Source organism: Coptis chinensis, chromosome 4 (assembly GCF_015680905.1).
Source record: "Coptis chinensis isolate HL-2020 chromosome 4, ASM1568090v1, whole genome shotgun sequence".
Taxonomy (NCBI): domain Eukaryota; kingdom Viridiplantae; phylum Streptophyta; class Magnoliopsida; order Ranunculales; family Ranunculaceae; genus Coptis; species Coptis chinensis.
The window spans coordinates 74,702,652-74,725,877 of record NC_141459.1 but is presented as its reverse complement, the minus strand read 5'-3'; the positions used below and the strand labels follow the sequence as shown (position 1 = coordinate 74,725,877).

Genomic DNA, 23,226 nt, shown 5'->3' with positions numbered 1-23,226 from the left:
TAAGAAATAACCAGAGTCTTATGTTGTCTCGTCTTTCTCTTTAAAAGAAAACTCATTTCTTTGTTTTCTGTTTCACGATGCATATCAACATTCTTTGAAGGGGAGGGATGATATGATAGTTATGGACTGTTCTAAATGTGTTTCTTAAAGAGAACTTCAGTCCAAATTTGTGAAAAAATGCACAAACAATTGTTAAGTTGTCAAGTTTTTTTTTTTTTTGGGCACCGATAATCTCGGCAATTAATTTTGAAAGGATAGGGTGAGAAATCGGTCATCTCAGCCAAAATCACCGAATTAATCAACTGAGAAGAAACCAAAAATATCAAAAAAAATTAATCGCTCTAAGGCGTAAATACCAAAAATTAATCGGGCAATTTAATCTGATATTAACTGCTTAGATCCAGATTGAACGTAAATAGAAATATCTGCTGACATTTCTAAGGCGTATCTATTTCAAAATAGATGTTAGGGGACTGAAATTTGACTGAGACATATCTAGAACATTCACATATACACAAATATTATTCTAATACATTTAATACTGGTTTTGGGAATTTAATAAACCAATTACCCACTTATATAATAAAAATACAACACCCTCAATAGTATATCATGAAGACAAATACAAGCAATCGAAACCTAATACTTATGAATAATCTCTTATCCGTAGGGCATCAAAATTATTCAACTTAATAAGTGGGTTCTACTAGACCAATCAATTTCACATATTTGTATTACATAGAATATGATTTCCATTATCATTATTTTGCTACTATAACATTATATTTCAATCCAGTAAACCATCATCAAAATTCATTAATTTAACCGCAAGATAATGAATCTGTAAGGGAAAACACTTTCACTAGCCATACATGAATTTTTCTTCTTAAGAATAGACAACAGGCAAACACATTTTAGCATGCAATAATTTATCCGTGGGAATCATATTAATCACATTTAAAAATATAATTTCTATCAAATTTATAATAGTGTAACAAGGGATTCAATTCATAAATTAAATGCTTTTACCACTTGCTTTATATATAGATCAAGGGTTAATAAATAAATATTCAACGTATATTGTTAACTTTCAAGATGAACGTATCATCATGTATATGTCATTAACAACAATGATACTTATTTACTACCTATTAAACAGACCATGCATCTCATGCCAATACTAAATAAGTGTACTAAATATATCATGATTATACAAAGACAATAATAGATTAGCAAGCCGCCTACTTCATAGCAAACTTAATAATTAATCTATACAATGTTAGTGTACTTCAAGAATATTTTAATAAAACAGTTTTTTAGTGATCATATCAAAATGCATGGCATTAAAAACAGATTTTCCGACAAAATGCATGGCATTAAAAACAAAAACAGATTTTCCGACAAAATGCATGGCATTAAAAACAGATTTTCCGAGGCAAAATACGCTATTAATGATGTGCATCATCATGCAATTAATAAGCATGCAACATGTACTAAACCTCGCATGCATCCCGATAACTGACGCACCCATAAAACCAGTACTATATGGTTAACATGCATCATGAGATAATAGAGTAATATCTTTCCAATTTTTACGCAATATATGATGTACCTCTAATTTTCTGAATGTAGTACTACTACAGGTGGTCCTTATCCTTTACTAGCATATATACCAGATTCAGAAATCCATTAGTGGTCTTGTCTTAGTCTATAAATCAATAGATGGTACAAATCAGTAACAAGAACTAGAGATGCCAACGATTATCCATCTCTTGTAAAGTTGTTTCCTTCCTTCACATGCTTATCCAATATGAACTAAGTACATCTGGTCCCTGTCAACAGGATGAAACCATCTAACATATTGCAAAAGTGATAAACGTTCGACACTCTTGTTCTTTCAAGTTACTGACTTGTACCAACTATTAAAGGGACCACTTTACTAGAGGACGGAAACAACTTTGTCAAAAAGGGTGTTTTTTTATACTTTGCTAAAAGGAAACATTTTTGTCCTAATGACATGCAATATTTTTTCGTACTTGTACTTCAATACAATAAAAATTCCTATGCATGAGATGAATAAGTCTAGTTAATGCATGAGATGCATAAAGTAAACCCAATTGAAGACTTTTTACTTATTGTAAGATGTCTAAATAAGGATGTGACATGTGACAAATAAAAATAGTAGTTTACTTTTTCAGATTAATTTATGGGTTTTTATTAATTGAAGAAAATACTAGGACCACATGCTAATAAAAGAACAGGACCACAAACCGTACTATATTAAAGTTAGAACAATTGTTACATATATTTTGAATATTAGACTATATTTTCTTGTTACTAAAACTTTACAGGGAATACAAAACATGCACAATAAACATTGAATGTTGTCAAATTATATGAACAGTATGAGTGCATATTACTTGTTATTACATGGTTAAATGAATGAGTCATGATGTATGCATATTAGTAAAAGCATAGTCTATTTGTTTGAACAATAACTACAATATAATGAGTGATATGTTGACTAGCATGTTTTCTTGGTTATTGAGATCTTTGAATTCGTTATTATCAATATATATTCATGGTACAGTAACTGTGAACATTCATATGTTAAATTTTACTACTTTTATCAATTTAAAGGTACAAAAATTGCATGCATGCTTAAAGTAATATTATCATTTTACGCATACATGTTTTAAATATCTTGTACATGATGGTATTTACTTTTTTGGACTTTTCATAATATTATTATGATATAATAAAGACAGATATTTATTTTTGGCATGAGATGCATGATATGTTAAAATGATAGTATAAAGATATCATTGTCATTAACTATTAACGTTAAATATTTGTTTATAAATACCTTCGGTCTATATATAAAGCAAGTGGTAACGACATTTAATTTACGAATTGAATCCTTTGCTACATCACTATCAATAGGGCAAGAATTATATTATTAGATGTGATGTGATTAATATGATTCCTACGGATAGATTAATTGCATGCTAAAATATTTTGTCTACTGTCTATTCTTGAAAATAAAATTTTATGTATGACCAGTGGGAGTGTTTTCCCTTATGAATTCATTGTCTTGCAGTTACATAAATGAATTTTGATGATGATACATTTAACTAAAATATAGTTGCAGCCCCACGGTAGTGCAATTATGTTTTAATAACAAAAAGAATGATAACAGAAAACATATTCTGTGTAATACAAATATGTGAAATTTATAAGTCTAGTAGAACTCACTTGATTAAGTTGAATAATTTTGTTGCCCTACGGATAAGAAATTATTCATAAGTATTAGGTTTCCATTGCTTATATTTGTCTTAATGATACAATATTGAAGGTGTGTATTTTTTTATTATATACAGATAATTGGTTTATAAAATTCCCAAAACCAATATTAAATATTTTAGAATAATTTGTGTATATATAAATGTTCTAGATAAGTCTCAGTCAAATCTCAGTCCCTTAGCATTCATCTTGATTACTAAAGTTGGGCTAAAGCAAATGGTAATTGTTACCATTATAAAAATCTTGGTCATTGGAAACGGAACTGTAGAGAGTATCTGTCTTTGAAACAAAAAGAAAATGTATGCTATCCTTAATTCTTGAAACCAATTTGTTGGTGTTTCCTTTGAAAGCTGGTGTGTGGACTCAGGTGCCACTAACTATGTTTGTAATATGGTACATGGATTTTAGGCGACGAAAATGTCGAATGAAAAAGAGGTGTACTTGACATTAGGCATTGTGGCAAAGGTTGTTATAGTATCGGTAAGAGTTTATTATTTAGCATTAGATAAGAAAGTGTTAGTTTTAGAAGACTTGCTATGTTTCAGAAATAAGGAAAAATTTAGTTTATGTTTTTGCACTTTATAAGTTAGGATATTCTATTTCATTTGATTCAACAGTTGTAATCAAATTAAATGGAAAGTTTATTGTCTCTAAAATTTTAGAAAATGGTCTCTATTTACTTTCTCTTATTCTAGAAATAAATGAAATTGTTCAGCTAAGTCCAATAGTGCGGCAAAACACCAAATATCACGAAAATTCTGAACCTACCAACACTATTGGTATAAATTATAGGGATAGTTTTAACGAGATAGCGTCAAGCCTACACGCTAGTATGAGTAGTACGTAGAAGAAATCTAAGCTGCACACCACACTATGTGGCCGCTAGAATTTTTAAAATTTTTTTTTCCCACATGCCTTTGACAATGGCGGCTGGAGAGTAAAAAAAAAAAAAAAATGTACGCCGTAGGTATTGGCGGATGTGAGAAAAACCATTGCTTTTGGAAATGCTAACCCACTAACTCTATACACTGTACTATTGTGGTTTGGTGCGATGGAGTTATCCTTAGTAGTAATTCATCAGAAGTTGTACCTCGAAATAGGAAAATCTCCTTTTGTTAATCCATAACCTTGTGGTCATATCAATCTAAACAAGATTATTGACAAGTTGGTATAAGACAGGTTGGTAAAAGATGGAGTTTTAAATTCACTCCTTTTAGAATCTTTCCCAACCAGTGAGTCTTATTTAGAAGGATAGATAACTAAGAAATCTTTTAAAGCTACAGGGTCAAGAGCTATTGGAATTGGTATATATTGATGTACATGCCTATTAATGTGAAAGCAAGAGGTAATTTAATGCAAAGTGTGATTTTGTTTCAATTAAGTGAACTAAAAACTCCATAACAGAATGAAGAAATGGAACCTTATTGGAAATGGTTTGGTTTGTTATGAGTTATTCACTCTCAGAGATACGCCTTAGAAATGTCAACAGATATTCCTAATTATGTTCAATCTGGATTAACTAATTATTTAAATAACAAACTTCCATTTGAAGTTCAGTGTTTACCTAAACCTACTCCAATACTTCGTTGTAGTAGGAGGACAATTAGACCTCCCGAAACATTAACCCTATTAAGGAAATCTTTCTCTGTTATATTAGATAACCATAACTAGAAGTAGATCCTATGAACTACAAAGAAACAATTTCTGACATTGATTTGAGAAAATGGCTTAAAGCAATGAGATAAAAAATGAAACCCTTGTATTTCAACAATGTCTGGGAACTTGTTGATCCACACTGCCAAATACTAAGTCTATTAAGAATAAGTAGTTATTCAAAAAAAAAAGATAAGCTAATAGAAAAGAATAGACTTTCAAAGCAAGACTAGTGGAAAAATGATTTACTAAAAAAAAAGGTATCGATTATGAGAAAACTTTTTCACCAGTAGCCATGTTTAAGTCCATTAGAGTCCTTCTAGTGATTGTTGTTCCTATACAAGAGCATAAAGTATGCAAGCTGAAAAGTCTATTTATGGACTTAAAACAAGCTTCAAGGAGTTGGAATGTATACTTTGATCAAACAATCAAATTGTTTGGTTTTGATCAATAAAAGGAAAAACCTTGTGTTTTACAAGAAGGCTAAAGGTAAGACAGTTATGTTTTTGGTCTCATATATATATGATATACCATTCATTAGAAATGATATAGTCGAAAGAACAAACACTATATGTTGGTATATGTTTATACAGATCCCTATATAGATAATATGGGTCTTAGCATAGTTGCTAAATGGCTTTGAAGGCCAGTGAGAGATTGTTGGGATATTTGGCCTTTACAAAGCCTATGAACATTTATTGTTTATACATGATGATGTTTTATTAAATACACAAATCTTATTATTATGCATATATGGGTGTATTTATATCATATGATGAAACCATAAGTTCCATAGATAATAGAATTAGAAACAATCAAACCTATGAAGAGTCATGTGTGGGAGATTTAATTATATCTATTTACCTATGCTCACAGTTAGAGGTGAAGTCGGACGCATCACTTATACTACTATCATATACATAACTGCTAAATGACGGGATGATGATATCTCAATCATTTGAGCGTGACTCTAAGTTTGTATATTGGTATAGCCACAAGACTGACACAGAGGGGATCGAAGTGAGAACACACCGAAAACTCACTAGTATGTAAATCTCACTCTACCAATTATTCCTTAGACTTGTGGAATTGTGAAAATTCATTGTCTCAAATTTATTACTTTGAGACGTTAAAAAGTAATGTCTATTCGCAGACTAGACTTCACGTTTTGGGTAATGAATGTAAGATGTCTTCATTCATGAATTCCAATAAAAAATCCACTACTCTACGAAATTATGTATTAGAAAATTGTGACAAAATTAATTGAGCTCAAATCCGACCGGTATAAGAAATAGTTCTTAATACTCAATTGATATTGAATGTCACATTAGGTCACTGGGTGTGATAGTGAAAAACAAATTCCTAATGATCTAATTGTAAAAACAAGTGAGGTGGAAGGACTTAGATTTAAATAATGGTAGGAAAAAACTTTCTTGATAATTCCATAGGCCTTTTTGTAAATATGAATTTGTTAAAATGCACTTTCCATATTAAAGATATATATTAAAAGTGTTTTAGTATATCAAGTACAATTACTTATATGACAAAGACTTGACTTTTTTGAGATAAGACTTGGAATCCTAAGTGAATCCCATTACACACACATACATATCCTCAAAAGTTCATCCATATAACATAATGACTTTTTAGCGTAAAAGACTATTAGTCTTTCCAGAAAAAGTACAACTAAAAGTAGGAGAAAAGCAAAAATATTTTGTAGTGTATTGTGTGGTGAATACTACTAGAAGACTGAAGACTTACTTTTTGGATTGAGTTTTGGAAAGTTTTTCTTTATTGTCAATATCCAATTTCGACTTTGAAAGTATTTTTCTTTTAAATCCTTTTTGATAAAAAAAAAAAATAGATTAACATGTTAAAGAACAAGCAATAGAAACCTAATACTTATGAATAATCTCTTATCCGTAGGGCATTAAAATTATTCAACTTAATAAGACAAGTTCTACTATACCCATCAATTTTACATACAAATAATATGATTTCCATTATCATTTATTTTACTACTAAAACATAACTGTACAACCATAGGGCATGGGGCGACAACTGTATTTTAGTCAAGTATACCATTATCAAAATTCATTAATGTAGCCGCAAGATAATAAATAAATCTGTAAGAGAAAACACTCCCACTAGCCATACATAAAATTTTCTTCTCAAGAATAGACAATAGGCAAAAATATTTTAGCATGCAATTAATTTATCCGTAGAGATCATATAAATCACGTCTAAAAATATAATTCTTATCGAATTGATAACAGTGTAGCAAGGGATTCAATTCGTAAATTAAATGTCGTTACCACTTGCTTTATATATAGACCGAGGGTATTTATAAACAAATATTCAACGTTAACAGTTAATGACAATGACATATTTATACTATCCTTTTAACAGACCATGCACCTCATGCCAAAATTAAAGACCCATATTTATTATATCATAATAATATTATGAAAAGTCTAAAAAAGTAATTACCATCATGTACAAGATATTTAAAACATGTATGCGTAAAACGAGAATATTACTTTAAGCATGCATGCAATTTGTGTGCCTTTAAATTGATAAAAGTAGTAAAATTTAACACAAATGCTTACAGTTACTGTACCATGAATATATATTTGATAATAACGTATTCAGAGATCTTAACAACAACAAAAAACACGTTAGTCAACATATCAATCATTACATTGCAATAAAAGCTAAAAGTTTTCTTGGAAGTATTGTTCAAACAAATAGACTATGCTATTACTAATGTACATACATCATGACACATTCATATGACCATGTAATAGCAAATAACATGCATCAACCATGTACTCATATTGTTCATACAATTTGACAACATTCAATGTTTCTTTTGCATGTTTTGTCTTCCCTACAAAACTTTAGTAACAAGAGAATATAGTCTAATATTCAGACTACGTGTAACAATTACACAATGTAGTTCTATATTTAATGTAGTACAACTTGTTGTCCCGTTCCTTTATTAACATGTGGTCCTAGTCTTTTCTTCAATTAATAAATATCCAAAAATTAATCTGAAAAAAATAAGCTACTACTTTTACTTGTTACATGTCTCATCATTGTTTAAAATCTCCAATTGGCATTACCCACTATGCATCTCATGCATTAACAAGATTTACCCATCTTATGCATATGAATATTTATTGTGTTGAAATACAAGTACAAACAAAAATTTGTATGTGTCATAATAGGACAAAAGTGTTTTCTTTTTAGCAAAGTGTAAAAATACACACTTTTTGACAAAGTAGTTTCCATCCTCTAGTAAAATGGTCCCTTTAATGGTTGGTGATAGTGATCCTTATACAAGTGGGGTGATTCGGTTAATTACATATGGATAAATTAATTACATGCGAAAATATTTTTGCCCATTATTTATTCTTGAGAATAAAAATTTATGTCTAGCTAGTAGGAGTGTTTTCCTTTACAGATTCATTATCTTGCGATTACATTAATAAATTTTAATTTTAATGATGGTACACTTGACTAAATTATAGTTGCAGCCCCACGGTTGTACAATTATGTTTTATTAGCAAAAGAAATGATAATGAAAATCATATTACTTGTATGAAAAATTGATGGTTTTAGTAGAACCCCCTGATTAAGTTGAATAATTTTGATGCCCTACTGATAAGAAATTATTCATAAACATTAGGTTTTCATTGCTTATATTTGTCTTAATGATACAAATGTGTTGTATTTTTATTATATATAAGTGGATAATTGGTTTATTAAATTTACAAAACCAATATTAAATGCATTAGAATAATATTTGTGATATGTGAATGTTCCAGTTATGTCTCAGTCAAATTTCAGTCCTTTAGTATCTATCTTGAAAGAGAACAAATTGATTGGTCCTAATTATGTGGACGAGAAGTGTAACATTAATATTATCTTGACTACTGAAAGTTACAAATTCATTCTCACTACCCCTTGCCCCCTGTACCAGCAACCAATGCTAGTGCAAAGCTGATAGAGGAGTACGAAAGGCCAATGAAATGTCCAAGTGTTATCTCCTGGCATCCATGTCAAACGTACTCAAGCACCAAAATTTTGATACAACTACTGAGATCATGACCAATTTGCAAGAGATGTTTGGCGAACAAAATCGCACTAAACGTCATATTGCAATGTCAAACCTGATGAATACTAAAATGGCTGATCATTTGAGTGTGACTTTAAGTTTGTATATTGGTGGTCACATGACTGACACTGAAGAGATCGAAGTGAGAACACACTGAAAACTCACTATTAAAGTTAGTGTGCAAATCTCACTCTACCAAATATTCTCTAAATTTGATGAATTGTGAAAATTCATTGTGTCTTAAATTTATTATTTTGAGATGTTAAAAATTAATGTCTATTCATATATTAGACTTGACGTTTTGGGTAATGAATGTAAGATGTCTTGAATTACAAATTCCAATAAAGGATCCACCACTCTATGAAATTATGTATTAGGAAATTGTGACAACTAATTGAGCTCAAACCTGGCTGGTGTAAAAAATAGTTTCTTAATGCTCAATTGATGTTGAATGTCACATTGGGTCAATTAGACATGGGTGTGACAGTGAATAACAAATTCCCAATAATCTAATTGTGAATAATGGTGGAAAGACTTAGATTTAAATAATGGTAGAAAAAGACTTTCTTTATAATTCCATGCGCATTATTGTAAAAATATGGATTTGTTAATGGGCATTTTCCATATTAAAGAGATATATTATAAGTGTTTTAGTATATCAAATATAAGTATTTATATGACAAGAACTTAACCTCTTTGAGATAAAACTTAAAATCCTAAGTCGATCCTACTACACACAGATACATATTCTCAAAATTTCTCTATATAATAAGAGAATTTCTTTTTGGTGACAGAGACCATTAATCTTTCCAAAAAAAACGTACAACTACAAGTAGGAGAAAAGCAAAAGTGTTTTAGAGTGTTGTGTGGTGAATACTACTAGAAAACTAAAGACTTACTTTTTGGATTCAGTTTTGGAAAACCTTTCTTTATTGTCAATCTCCAATTTCGGCTTTGAAGGTATTTTTCTTTTCATTCCTTTTTTATCAAAAAAAAAATTAGCATGTTAAAGATCTAGGATTAATTATTTCATAACATATTGGAATGATATGGATTCCATTGTTGCCACAAAGAAGTTGTTGTCCTCCAATTTTGATATGAAGGATATGGGTGAAACAGAGTATGTGTTGGGAGTTAAGATCACGAGAGATCGCCCAAGGAAATTTCTTGGTTTGTCAGAGGAGACTTACATTAGAATGATTCTTGAGCGGTTCCGTATGCAAAACTCCAAACCAATAGACACCCCATTGGAATCGCCTTAAGCCTTGATCAGTGTTGATCAGTGTCCCAAAACTAATGAAGAGAAGAATCATATGTTCAATGTGCCATATGCAGCTGCAATTGATAGTCTGATGTAAGCCATGATGTGAACTCCCAGATATCAGTTTTGCAGTCAGGTTAGTCAATCGTTATCAGAGTAATCTTGGTCCCGCTCATTGGAAAACTGTTAAAAGGATGCTCAAATATCTACAAGGGATTGCTGACTTTGTCCTAAGTTACCATGGTGGAGAGTTGAAACTGAAAAGTTACACCGATGTAGACTAGGCCGGTGATAAAGATGAGCACCAGTCCACTTCGAGTTATGTTTTTATGCTCAAAGGTGGAATTATTACTTGGTTTAGCCATAAACAAAAATGTGATATTTTGTCTACAATGGAGTCAGAGTATGTTGCTTGCTCAGTTGCAGTCCAAGAAACTATTTGGCTAAGAAAATTCTTGATACACTTAGATATCACGCTCATGCAGATGATGCATTATTACTTCATAGTGATAACACTGCAGTTCTGACATTTGCGAAAGATCTAAAGTATCATGGGAAGGCCAAACACATAGAAACTCGTTTTCACTACATTCGAGATAAGGTTGCATCAGGAAAGGTGGTCTTGAAGCATATCTCCACCTTTAGCATGTTGGCTGATCCCATGACTAATTCTATTGCTCAAGATGTGTTTAAATCTCATGTTAGGAGTATGAGACTCCATAGGATTTGATATGTTTGGACATCTTTTATGTAATTGACACTGTTTAAAGTATATTTCATTTATTCAAATTTTTGGATTATTCTTTTAATTACACATTCTTTATTTGATTTGTCACCAGGCTTGAATCGACCTACTCACATAGGTGATTCACCTTGGCGCTTAGAAAGCGAACAAGATGAGACATCTATATTCATGGCGTTAGAAGAGCATAGGAATATTTTTTAAATATTGTTAAATGTCACCTTAGTTAGAGCTAAGATGAGACCTTATAAAGTCGAAGGTGAACATAAAATTTATCCACAATTTTATGCAGTCTGTAGTTAAGTCGAATATGAGTGTTTTTCTTGACAGGCACTAGAGAGTGACTGGAATAAAACTCAAGTTAGGCGCTTGTTTAGCGACTAGACTAAGATTCGTATGGTGTTACAGTTTTGCAAGTGACATACCCATTTTAATAGGATAACACCATAGCATACATAACATATTGTATGCGCTTTGCCGACCAATAGTGAGAACAATGAATGAATCCCTTTTTCATTGTTGTGTGAGCCACTGGGATAATAAAAATATATTCCCATTGTATGCCCTTATTGACCTGAGGTTATGCCATGAAGAGAATATTTGGTGACGCTACTTTAGTGTGCTTCCTAAGTACGACGATACTTACTGTATTATGGGACATTTCTAGAAAAGTGACTGAACTGGCATGAATGCTTAGGGAAGACTTTTTGATACTACATCATGTTTTGTGACTCGTAGAGGGCCCGCGACAATATCTATGATATGTCATGAGTACAAAATGACGGGATGTAGCACTGCTTTTTATATGAGGGAATAAGAGTGTTGATTCCAGTGTAATAAAAAATGTCTAAGGCATATACAAGATGCTTCTCGGTGATGTGTTTTTATTAGTTGGGTGAAAACTTAATAATATCGCTCTTGTTGCTCTTTGTTCCTCCTATGAGGTCGCACACTTTATTCCATGTATGCAAAGATTAGTAATAGAGATATTGAGAGAGATAAAGATTTGCCCCCTATGTCGGCGAGTGGGAGATGTAAGTGGGTCGGGTCACTTAGTTCCGCCCACATGGATCAAGGATCCATCTCTAATATAAGCTACTCCCTGGATCATACGATATTACGCACTATTATGGGTTATCCTACTGATAGAATAGAATCTATCTTAAATCTCTTGTTACGCAAGAGTAGTGGGAGTTAACTATTTTCTAGCTTTGTTTTAAATACCTTACGTAGGTATTATAAACAAACTAAGGAAAAGAACAAAAACGATCTCAAATATTTTACTCTCTTCTTTCTCCATTCACCCAGGAGTGGGTTTTAAGGTGTGGATTAAAGGGGTTGATTTTGGTAACAATCCTACTCAAGAGACGAGGCTTGTAACACAAACAAGAGTTATTTTTCTTTATATTCGGGTTTCTTCCGCTAGGACTCAGACAAAAAAGAAAGTTTGGAAAATGTTTCTTATTGCAATTTATTCAGAATCCTCACACATTGGCTGAGCCAAAAATTTGATGAACGAAAATTACTTCGAAGCTGGTGTGTAAATGTCTTATCTTGTGTGGCTAACATGTACAAATAAAAGTCTGTATACTCCTTTCTTGTGAGCTTGACCTTAATTAGCTCTCCAAGTAATTCAATGTGGTTCAAAATTGTTTCTATTTTCCACTTGCTAATGGGTGCATATCCTTGCATTTGTCATATATGTGATTTGATTAGGTTTCCTTAGGTTGATTGATTAGCAATCAACAGCCGGAAACGGCTTTCCCTATTGTAGTTTAGATGGAGTCATCAACAGGGCTAAGAATCTTACCACAGTCAGCAGTCTTTATTCTCTGAATCATTAGTTTCCTAGTTTCAGGCTACTTGATAGGAAGTAAACCTCAATATTAAATAAGGCCATTGACCATCTCTCGTAAGTTGGTTTTTGTAGTTGATGTTTAAGTCTTAAAGAAAGAATCTTAATTGAAGATATTTTGTTAATAAAGTCGCCATTGGCATTTCCTTGATTACTCTTCTTATTATTCCACTGTGTTTGCATCAGTATGTCAAGAAGATTATAAAAAAAATAACATCGAGCCTTTTTATCTGTGCTTGCCTTCCAGCAATAAAACAAGAAGTTAACAAAATTCAAAGGTTACCATAGATGTACCTTATAATCGTGTATGGTATGCCAGAGTCAGCTAGATATTGCTCAGCCTTCCTCTTCCAAACCTGTAATATCCAAATATACAATGACTTTTAAATAATGCTATGATTGCATCAAGTATTTTAAAATGATGCTATGACTGCCATCAAGTATTTTTAAGGAAATTCTGGAAGTACAATATTAATAAAGTGCTTCCAAAAGTGTAGATATGAATTATTGAATGTTATTTTCAAATCTCAAAAATATTAGCTACAGTTCAAATAAGGTTATGAAGCTGGGAAATAGTTACTCTCAATCTCATATTACGCATTGAGAAATAAGAGGAGAACCAAAAGCAAAACAGAGACACCGATCACTTGGAATTTCAAACTTAGAAAAGCATAGCTGCCAAACAGCAAAAGATGTACCTTTCAGAAGTACAAATGAATCACCTACCAGTATATTTGCATTACCAATGCTGTTCAAAGGATGATTAGGATTAGTCCCACCCATAGATCCAACCAAAACAATCTGTTTTACTCCTGCTGCTTTAGCTGCATAAGAGTATCATATTATTCAACAAAACATTGCCCTCTACTCTAACACAAAAGAGAGAGAGAAAAATAAAGACAATAATTAAGGAAAGAGAAGTACTCACCTGAATCTATTTGATTCTTCTGTCCAATCCAATCAACCTACAAAGCCAAAATTTCAATTCATTATGAGTTGATGAAAAATAAAATAAAAGTTTGCTGTATAGATAAGTACAGCTACACAATAGTTACCTGCTCAGGATAAGCTCCATCTTCGAAAAAAAACTCAGGCCTCCCACCTTTGCTTGGATCAAATCCAGGTTTCATCTTGGGCACAGCACTGGTGAGAATTACAAGAGCATCAATTCCTTGAATAGCAGGAACTATGCTCGCAATATCCCTTATGTCCCCAACAAATACATCATCAGCGCCCCCGATTTTCTCCATGCTTTCTTCCGTTCTAACCAAACCTCTTGCTACATATTGATCCACTCTTTCCTTCAATTTCTTATAGACAAGTTGACCTACAAAACCATCCCAAAAGATACACAGCCACGTGAAGAAGAACTGGTTCACAACCATTTCCAGGAGAAAGCCAAAAATAATAGGAATCCCCCTTTTCTATTCTCTCTATATCCACGAAAAAACAAGAGTTCTAGAACTCATTGTAAGGGTGCAAACTAAAAAGAACCTTGTAATTAAAACCAATTTTGGATTTGATACGGCCTCTAAATGAACAAGTATGACTAAATTACTGTACTGTGTAATGTCCCCAAAAACAGAAACTATAAAAGTATCATAAACTATGAAATTAACAAACACAGTCTTAACTTAATAAAACGCTGTAAAGTAATAAAGAATGAGTGGGGAAGGGAAGTGATACGTACCAGTTCTACCACCAGCTCCAGTAACGAGAACAGTGCTTGGAGCCATTGCTACTATTAATCTACCACTACTTTTTCGTCTCCCACTGTTTTGGTGCCTTGTAGACCAACAAGTATTATTATTATTATTAGCAAATGAACAGTTTTTATTTAATACAAATGAAGGAACGCGTGGCACAATTGACATTGCCCAATAACAAAAAATATGGTTCGTTAGAAAATGGGAATGAGGAGAAATGTTTTGTTTACCGACCGGCCTATTTGGTGAGACGACATCTGTCTCCACCTTATCCAAAACTCTATGCCACGTTTCTGCCGACTTCATACAGTTTATGGACTCTCTTCAATCTTTTAAAGAGGTCCAGCCCATGGCCATTATCGACCGTTGGGAACCAAATTCAAATACTTTCCTTAGTAGTAGTAATTTATTGAAAAGGAGATCGAGAGCGTGTTGAATAGTGTCCGTTGCAAACTACACAGAACCAAAAAGACTGTCTTTGCGTTGCACCTGCAGTCGCCAAGAGATTCTTTTGATCTTCTTCAACTCGTCCATTCTTTAAACTTCGGTTAACAAACAAAGAAAACTCCCAAAAATGGATTCATCAGAACCTCGTCGAAGCGGAATTAATCGTCCAGCTGGAATGAACGAAACAACTCTTCGTCTCGACACGTTCTCATCAATGTCGTGTCGATCGATATCAAATCTATCTTCATCACCTTCTTCGAAAGCCAAGTGTAGTGACAGATTCATACCGTGCAGATCATCTTCAAGGCTTCACACATTTGGATTGATTGATAAAGCTTCTCCTGTTAAAGAAGGGGGAAATGAGACTTATTCTAGATTACTTAAAGCTGAACTTTTTGGTATTGATTTTGGTTCTGTTTCTCCTGCAGGTGGTCAAGCTTCGCCTATGAGTCCAAACAAGAATATGTTTCGGTTTAAGACTGAGATTTCGACCCCGAGCTCGCCGTTCTCTCCTTCGATTTTTAGCCATGATCTGGGGTCTGCTAGTGAGGTTTACACACCACTTAAGCCGCCTAGGAAGGTGCCCAAGACACCTCATAAGGTAATAACATTTCTTTCTCATAAAGAAGACACATCTAATATAGTTATGACTTGGTAGAAATCTATTTGGACATAATAAACAGGAAAGAATTCCATGTATTTTAAGGTGCCATTTGTACTAAAAAATTAGTAGGACCCTTACCCTAGAAATGCTTGATTGCATATTAATTAGTGTTATTACCTGGATATTGATATTGAGAATCGCTGATTAACTGGTTCGGTAAAATCATTAGCAGCATAGGCATCTGTCACACTGTGTCTGTGTGAGGGAAAGAACCATTTGTGCGATAAAATAACATTAACAGGATGGATAAGAATATTTGTACAATAAGCAGTTAGCCACTTATATCAGATTCTCTATGACATAAATGCTTGGGCAATAATTTTGAAATTGGTTGCAGGTTCTGGATGCACCCTCACTTCAAGATGATTTCTACCTGAACCTTGTAGATTGGTCCTCTCAAAATGTCCTTGCTGTGGGATTGGGCACTTGTGTTTATCTATGGACTGCAACAAACAGTAAGGTGAAGATCTTACTTCTCTCTTGTATAGGCTATGGTTCGAATTTCAACTGATACAAACGAAAACCCCCGACATGGCCACTCATTTTTTGTTATCAACAAGTATATTACTGCAATTGATTAATTGTTAGTTCAGTTTCTCAAATTGGTCAAGTTATTTATTGAAGAGTGGTCAGTCGTCAATTTATTACTGTTAGATTTGCAGGTGACAAAGTTGTGTGATTTAGGACCAAGCGACAGCGTATGCGCAGTCCAATGGACACGCGAAGGATCATACCTGTCAATTGGAACACATCTTGGAGAAGTTCAGGTTAGTGATCTGTACATGTTCTGTTCTAATCATTAATGCACACACGTCTAGGCCGCTTCTTATGGAAGCAACGTATAAATATACTAGTGTCATTTGTATGGTAACTTGTGACAGATATGGGATGGTATTCAATGCAAGAAGGTCCGAACCATGCATGGGCATCAAACACGAACTGGTGTTTTGGCATGGAGTTCGCGCATATTGTCTTCTGGAAGTAGAGATCGTAACATCCTTCAACACGACCTACGTGTATCAAATGACTTTATTAGCAAGCTTGTGGGTCATAAATCTGAGGTAACAAACTTTGCATTTCTGTGTCAAAATCCCACAAAAAAAAAAAAAAAATATATATATATATATATATATATATATATATAAACAAAAAGGATAAAATAAACAAAATGAAAGCGTGCACATACATATAGTCCACTCACACTGATTTGATTCCTTAGTTTCAATAACAGGTATGTGGGCTAAAATGGTCCCATGATGACAAAGAACTTGCATCTGGTGGCAATGATAATCAGGTTTGTTATGGACCCACGTTGCATTATTGTTCCAATCTACTACTTTCAGTGGAACGCTAAAGAAATATCTGTTTATTGTTGTATGTTGTCAGCTCTTGGTCTGGAACCAGCGTTCTCAGCAGCCTGTCTTAAAACTAACGGAACACACAGCTGCTATCAAAGCAATTGCCTGGTCACCCCACCAAAATGGCCTCCTTGCATCAGGAGGTGGAACTGCTGATAGATGTATTCGCTTCTGGAACACCACAAGCGGCAACCAATTGAATCATGTGGACACAGGAAGCCAGGTTCCAAACTTTTTATGCTACAAACATGCATGCCATTTATTTTACTGGCCTGTAATGGCATTAGAAATTTCCTTACTTTTCACTTTTTCAGGTGTGCAATCTAGTATGGAGCAAGAACGTCAATGAGATTGTCAGCACCCATGGGTACTCCCAGAATCAAATTATGGTGTGGAAGTATCCTTCTATGGGAAAGGTAACCGAATAAAACCTTAAACATTTTAGAATTTTTTCTAGCCTGATTCAGAGGGTTGATCACATGTATAATTATTACTTCCGGTCAGCTCTAAGTAGTGATCAGCATTTGACAACTAATTAATCATCTAGGTAAACATCAACCCCATCAATTTCCTGAATAACACCTAAAAACCGATACTTTAAATAATCCATTCTCTACTCGGAAGAAAAAACAGACAGCGTTATTTAGTTATGACTTATGACAATACAAATGAGCTTTCTCTATGTCACGAAATTTGAAACCTAAAATTGTGTGTAGTCCGAATTTTTCCAAATGTGGACTTTGGTCGCTTTTTTCTGAACCTGGTCTTGGTGTTACAGGTTGCAACTCTAACTGGTCATAGTCTTCGAGTACTTTATCTAGCTATGTCACCTGATGGACAGGTACATTTGCCTTGATAGCTCATTTATACATATTTTTTCACTTTCGTACTTGAACAATAGCAAGCATGCGATATAAGTATTATTAACGGCGTGTGATATAAATGAAACTTTCTTGAAGACAATTGTGACTGGAGCGGGCGACGAAACTCTACGATTTTGGAATGTTTTCCCTTCCTTAAAATTGCAGGTAAGTATGATGAAATATTTCTTACAAATATTTTAGGAAGCATTTATGAAATATTTCGCTAAACAAGTTTTTCATTAATGAAGGCACCAATCCGAGATTCTGGCCTGTGGTCTTTAGGGAGGACTCAGATTCGATGAAACCCATTGCACAAGACATGGAGGAAGAATGAAGAGAAAGTGCTGGAAGGGTTTTCTACTCGCAATGGTGGGGGTACTTAGGGAGGACTTAGATTCAATGAAACCCATTGAGCAAGACAAGGAGGAGGAATGAAGAGAATGTGCAGGAAGGATTTTATACATGTTATCTTGGGGGTACTTGGGGAAAATGCAGACTCAGTGAAGCCCATTGTGCAAGATGAGGAGAAGGAATTCAGAGACAGTACATTGTCTATTTTAAAGAAAGTTATTGAGATTGAAGCCAAACTGCAATAATGGTTTTATGCTATCATAGGGGTCCTTAGGGAAAACGCAGATTCGATGAAGCCCATTGTGCAAGATAAGGAGAAATCAAGAGACAGTAAGTACAGTGTTTATTTGTAACATATGATACTGGGATTGTAACGAAAGTGTTGGAAGGGATTTTTATATATGTAATCATAGGTTGGAATACATATTCAGTTGCTCAGTCATAGAGAAAAGCTTTATTTCCTTTTAGTTTTTAGCTTTTTTTCCCTTTCCCTGCCATAGGTTTGTAAAAATATTCTTATAGTGGGTGAGTTTAAGGAAGCCTTTGTTCTTATACTATATTCTCATGTTGTAATACATATCTAATAGGCATGTCCAGGTTAAATTGTATTTCCTTTCTTTTATATTTGCTTTTTATGTCAATAGCTCTGTCTATATTTCTATCCAAGATGAATTTAAGGTGGTGAATTGATTTTTGGCATCTAAATGCTGACTGTTATAAGCCAAATTTGGAATCTTATTCAACCTGTATATCATCGTAGTGAAACTTAACATCATCATAATCAAACTTATGCTACTGAACATGTGGTTTCGTTGCCCAAAGACACGGATGATAATAATGGTGGAGCTGATGCATAATTTGTTGTAAAGGATTAAAAAAAACTTGTGAATAAATTATTGAAAATGATAGATTTTTTTTTAAAAAAATTTTATAAAGAATATATGTTATTGAATTTCTGAAATAAATCATACAAAGGATTTGGAGGTCAAGCGAGCAACAAATTGAGTTGCAAGACCTTTATGAATAGCGAACCCAATCGTTTTCATTGGAACCAATCACATTGTTATCCATTACTTTCTGCACCCTTCTCACCAGCTCAACCGCTTTAGCAACACATGCTACTTCATGTTTCCCCACCTTCTCCTACACAAAAAATTCCATTCCCAAACCCCACCATTGGAGACACTCCAATAACGTCCACACATGCATGCTCACCCATCTAATTTTTTTTTTTTTTTTGGGGAGGGGGAATAAAGTGAATGAATCTGGGAAAAAAGATCGATAGAACTGTAACGGTTGTTATTTAGATTGTTACATAAATGTTTCTTTCTGTCCCGTCGTCTCGATTATATTTTTCTTTCTATGGTGCTTGTAGAAAGAATATTAGATTCAGTCACTCTTGATTTCGTCATCATAATTTCCTCTTGATTTTACTAGTATTTGTGCACAATCAACGATCGTGTTAGTTACACGTGTCTGTGCCTGTGGTAATTTCCCCCCAAAATCAAGTAATTGTTCAAATGTATGTAGTAATGTATTGCTAGAAAACTGCGAAGGTGGTGAAGACCTAATGTCGAGGCTTTAGGAAGAAGAGGAAGAAAAAGAAGTGAAGGTGAAGAATTAAAAGAATGGTCTGTGGGATTTTAATTTGGTGGTTAGTTGAGATAATGATCGGGGGGATGATTTTTTTTTTTTTTTTTTTAGAAAAAATAAGCTAGGCAAACCCCCACCTGTATTAATCAAGAAAAACGAGCATACATAGTTCCCCATCCTCTTCTACCAACATACATAGTTCCTCATCTATGGGAGGCCCAACAAAAGATAAAAACTCATCCGGTTTATTGGATTCCCTATATACATGGTTAAAGGAGTATAAAACAAAAAGAGTATTGAGTTGTTGAATATGTACGTGTAACTAAGTCCAAGAAATACCAAGGAGGTGCAGCAATTTTGGTGATAGCTTGAACGTCCATCATTGAATCTGATTCTACTTCCACCATGCGGATATCCATATATGCACATCTGCTCAAGCCAATCTCGATTGCTTTCAACTCTTGGAAAATCACCGACTACTTACCGCCTAACCCTGTGAAAGCCAATAAGACCTTCCTGTTAATTACTATCTCGTATTAACCCTCCATGCCCTGTGTCAAGACTGTTTCGACCCCCACCTACGTGGCAAACGTCCATTGGTAGGAGTCTCCACTTTATTCGTTTAATCGACAGGGCTAAAGCCCAATTCGCAATATCATGAATCAATGTACAGGCCCATTAACTCATGTGGCTAAGGCTGAACCTTAGCCACATGGCTTGCTACTAATGTACGTTGATTTATGTCAAGATTCATTTCTTATCAAAAAGATAATTATCAGTTGAAAGTTATAGTCTATCACAATTACTCAAGCTACAAGATTACTTGAGCTACAAGGACTCTCTACTCTACCTATATAAATACCAAATTATTTTTCATACAGAACTACGTTCTTGAGACTTGAACCCACTGATAATTTGGGTACGTAGGCAACCGCAAGGTACAGTCTCATCATTCCCCCGATCACCATCATTTTTCTAATTACTTTTCTACGTTCTTTCGCCTTTTTCATCAACACTTGGTGTTTTGATCATATTTGGTCGAAAACATAATTGGCGCCGTCTGCGGTTCTTATACTACACCCTCGATCACGTTAGCTTAAAGTTATGACGATACTTTCAAGAGCTCAAGGTCCCGATGTGATTATCGACGATCATCAATTAACATGATGGTCAAGGACAACTTGGCTACCGACAAAGATAATACCTTCAAATAATCGTCGTTCCACCAACGCGCCAAATTATTTCCGGAGGTTATTGCTTCCGACGATTCTCCAAGATCGATCGCGGATAATGTAAGTCATATGTCTCGAGAAGCACTTCTTCAAAAGTTAAAGATCGTCCGCAAAACGTAATAATTACTACAGCGCCATCTTAAACGACGCTCCACTCGTAGATGATGTTGTATCCGCCACACCACAACGCCACACACGCCAACGACATAATAGTATGTGGGATCGTTTAAGTGGTGAGGATGAGATTCGCGATATTCGCGCAATGCCATCAATGAGTTAAGAGTAATGGTGATTTAATTCCTCGACCTCCGCCAGAAATCTCCACCCACTTGGTCACGCGTTCTCGGTAGGCAAGATATCGCTAATAATCGTCCGATCGCACCCCACGATCCTACAAATTATCGTCAAGTCCCGAGGAATTCGAGTGGCTTAACGTAATAATGATCGTACTCATGATCGGAACCATCAAGATGGTGAAACACTTCAAAGAACGCTGTTCTTATCATTCAACATTATCGCATCAAAGCCCAACGTATTCATCCACAATCATCTCGACACGGAAACGATGAATCTTCGCCGCTTTTCGCTCGTCTGTTCGCTCCCATAGCGCCATCGCGGACTATGATCACGATCCAACATATAACGGATCTAATGACTCCTCAACGTGTCGAGAAATGATTAAAAAGCTCTTTCCGACGATCCTTTTGAATCGACACTAGAAAAATCCGCAGTTGAAGATGGTATTTTGGACAAATTTTCTCGTCGTCCAAAGGGCTACTCATAACAAAGACTTCAAACAACCAGAGTTTGATCAATATGATGATGTCGAGGGTTGCCCTATGCTTCATGTGATTAATTTCACAAACAAACCGGGTTTTATCGGAGGTGATGATGCTTTAAAATGTAAACTTTTCCCTTCTACATTAAAAGGGGAAGCGTTGGTATGGTTTAGTTTAATTACCTCCGCTTCATTCGCCGATTCAAGGACTTAACTGAAAAGTTTTCAAGACGTTTTCATCATAATCTCAAACGCCCAAATGGAGTCCGAAGTTCTTTTCAACATCAAGCAACAACGTGAGGAAACTCTCCGTAGTTTTATCATTTCGTTTTAAGCCGCTGGTTGAGATTTCGAACAATCCGATCTAATGGTGGTTTACGCTTTTAAAGAAGCTATCTTGTTTGATAAAGATGGGTTATACAACTCTCTTGTTCGATATTCTATCTTCTCAACGTGTGTTATACCAATGAAGTTCAACAATTTATCAATGTTGAAGACGACACTACCTTTCGAACTTCTCGTGACAAAGATAATAAAGGAAAGGATTTCAATGATCAGCTTAAATAAACGTAAGAATCCGACTTTTGATCAACAACAATCCAAATAGAAGCCTCCATATAAGAAAGAAGACTCCACGAAAGCAGACCGAAAGCCTTTTATCGATTTTGAATTAACTCCGCTTTAATACCAAATATGCGGTAGTTTACTTACAAAATCAAGAATAAGAGTCTGCTCACTCCACCATTTCCCCTTGCGCTTGACGACACTAAAACAACTCGCGATAAATCGTTATGGTGCAAATTTCATAATGATTATGGTCATGAGACGGAGAATTGTCGGTCTTTGCGGGAAGAATTGAAAAGCTTGTGCGTAATGGGAAACTTGATCAATATGTGCGAAGAAAGTAACAACTCAAGCTTTAACTATCAATCGATCACAATGTCATTAAGGTTGGACATGCCATCATTGATTCATTGTCCAATACTCGATTGAAAAACCGCCGCCGTTCTAAAGTCAAATATCCGCCTAATTTGTAACGGTTAGCGGGATCAATTTCGTGGAAGGTTTTCGCGACGGAGACTATTGAAGATAAACCATTATGTTTCATCGACCAAGATCTAATGGGTGCATGTTCCTCATTATGATCTTTGTCGGATAACTGGCAGATATCACCGATGCGTGTACAACGATAATGATTGACATTGGTAGTAGTTGAAGCGCCATGTTTTCTCGGGTGTTATCGCAATATTCCTTTTATTGATAACTTGGTCACCCTTAAAAATGCTCTATCGTTGGTTTT

The 23,226-nt window shown here is 34.3% G+C and overlaps 2 protein-coding genes across 2 annotated transcripts in view; one reads left to right on the top strand and one right to left on the bottom strand.

Annotated features, from left to right (window-relative positions):
* The window catches only part of LOC147504801 (uncharacterized protein At5g02240-like), a 30,921-nt gene extending 16,094 nt beyond the window's left edge, over positions 1–14,827 (bottom strand). Inside the window, exons 1-5 of the mRNA XM_086557533.1 lie at positions 14,625–14,827; positions 13,990–14,261; positions 13,863–13,899; positions 13,661–13,758; positions 13,229–13,290 (exon numbers count right to left, since the gene is read on the bottom strand). Of these exons, the coding sequence (XP_086413659.1) occupies positions 13,229–13,290; positions 13,661–13,758; positions 13,863–13,899; positions 13,990–14,261; positions 14,625–14,808 (653 nt within the window). The 5' untranslated portion in view covers positions 14,809–14,827. The remainder of the gene's footprint in view (positions 1–13,228; positions 13,291–13,660; positions 13,759–13,862; positions 13,900–13,989; positions 14,262–14,624) is intronic.
* A 228-nt stretch (positions 14,828–15,055) lies between these two features.
* Positions 15,056–18,926, top strand: FZR3 (FIZZY-related 3). Its single transcript, XM_086557532.1, has 10 exons — positions 15,056–15,688; positions 16,089–16,211; positions 16,414–16,518; positions 16,633–16,812; positions 16,983–17,045; positions 17,138–17,332; positions 17,424–17,525; positions 17,888–17,950; positions 18,069–18,137; positions 18,221–18,926. The coding sequence occupies exons 1-10, from the start codon at positions 15,215–15,217 to the stop codon at positions 18,272–18,274; spliced, it is 1,428 nt and encodes a 475-aa protein (XP_086413658.1). The 5' UTR covers positions 15,056–15,214; the 3' UTR covers positions 18,275–18,926.
* The last annotated feature ends 4,300 nt before the right edge of the window (positions 18,927–23,226 follow it).

Coding starts and splice junctions, on each gene's coding strand:
- FZR3 (XM_086557532.1), top strand. CDS start 15,215: ATGGATTCATCAGAACCTCGTCGAAGCGGAATTAATCGTCCAGCTGGA. Junction 16,813..16,982: donor TTGTGGGTCATAAATCTGAG/GTAACAAACTTT, acceptor TTTCAATAACAG/GTATGTGGGCTAAAATGGTC. Junction 17,046..17,137: donor CTGGTGGCAATGATAATCAG/GTTTGTTATGGA, acceptor GTATGTTGTCAG/CTCTTGGTCTGGAACCAGCG.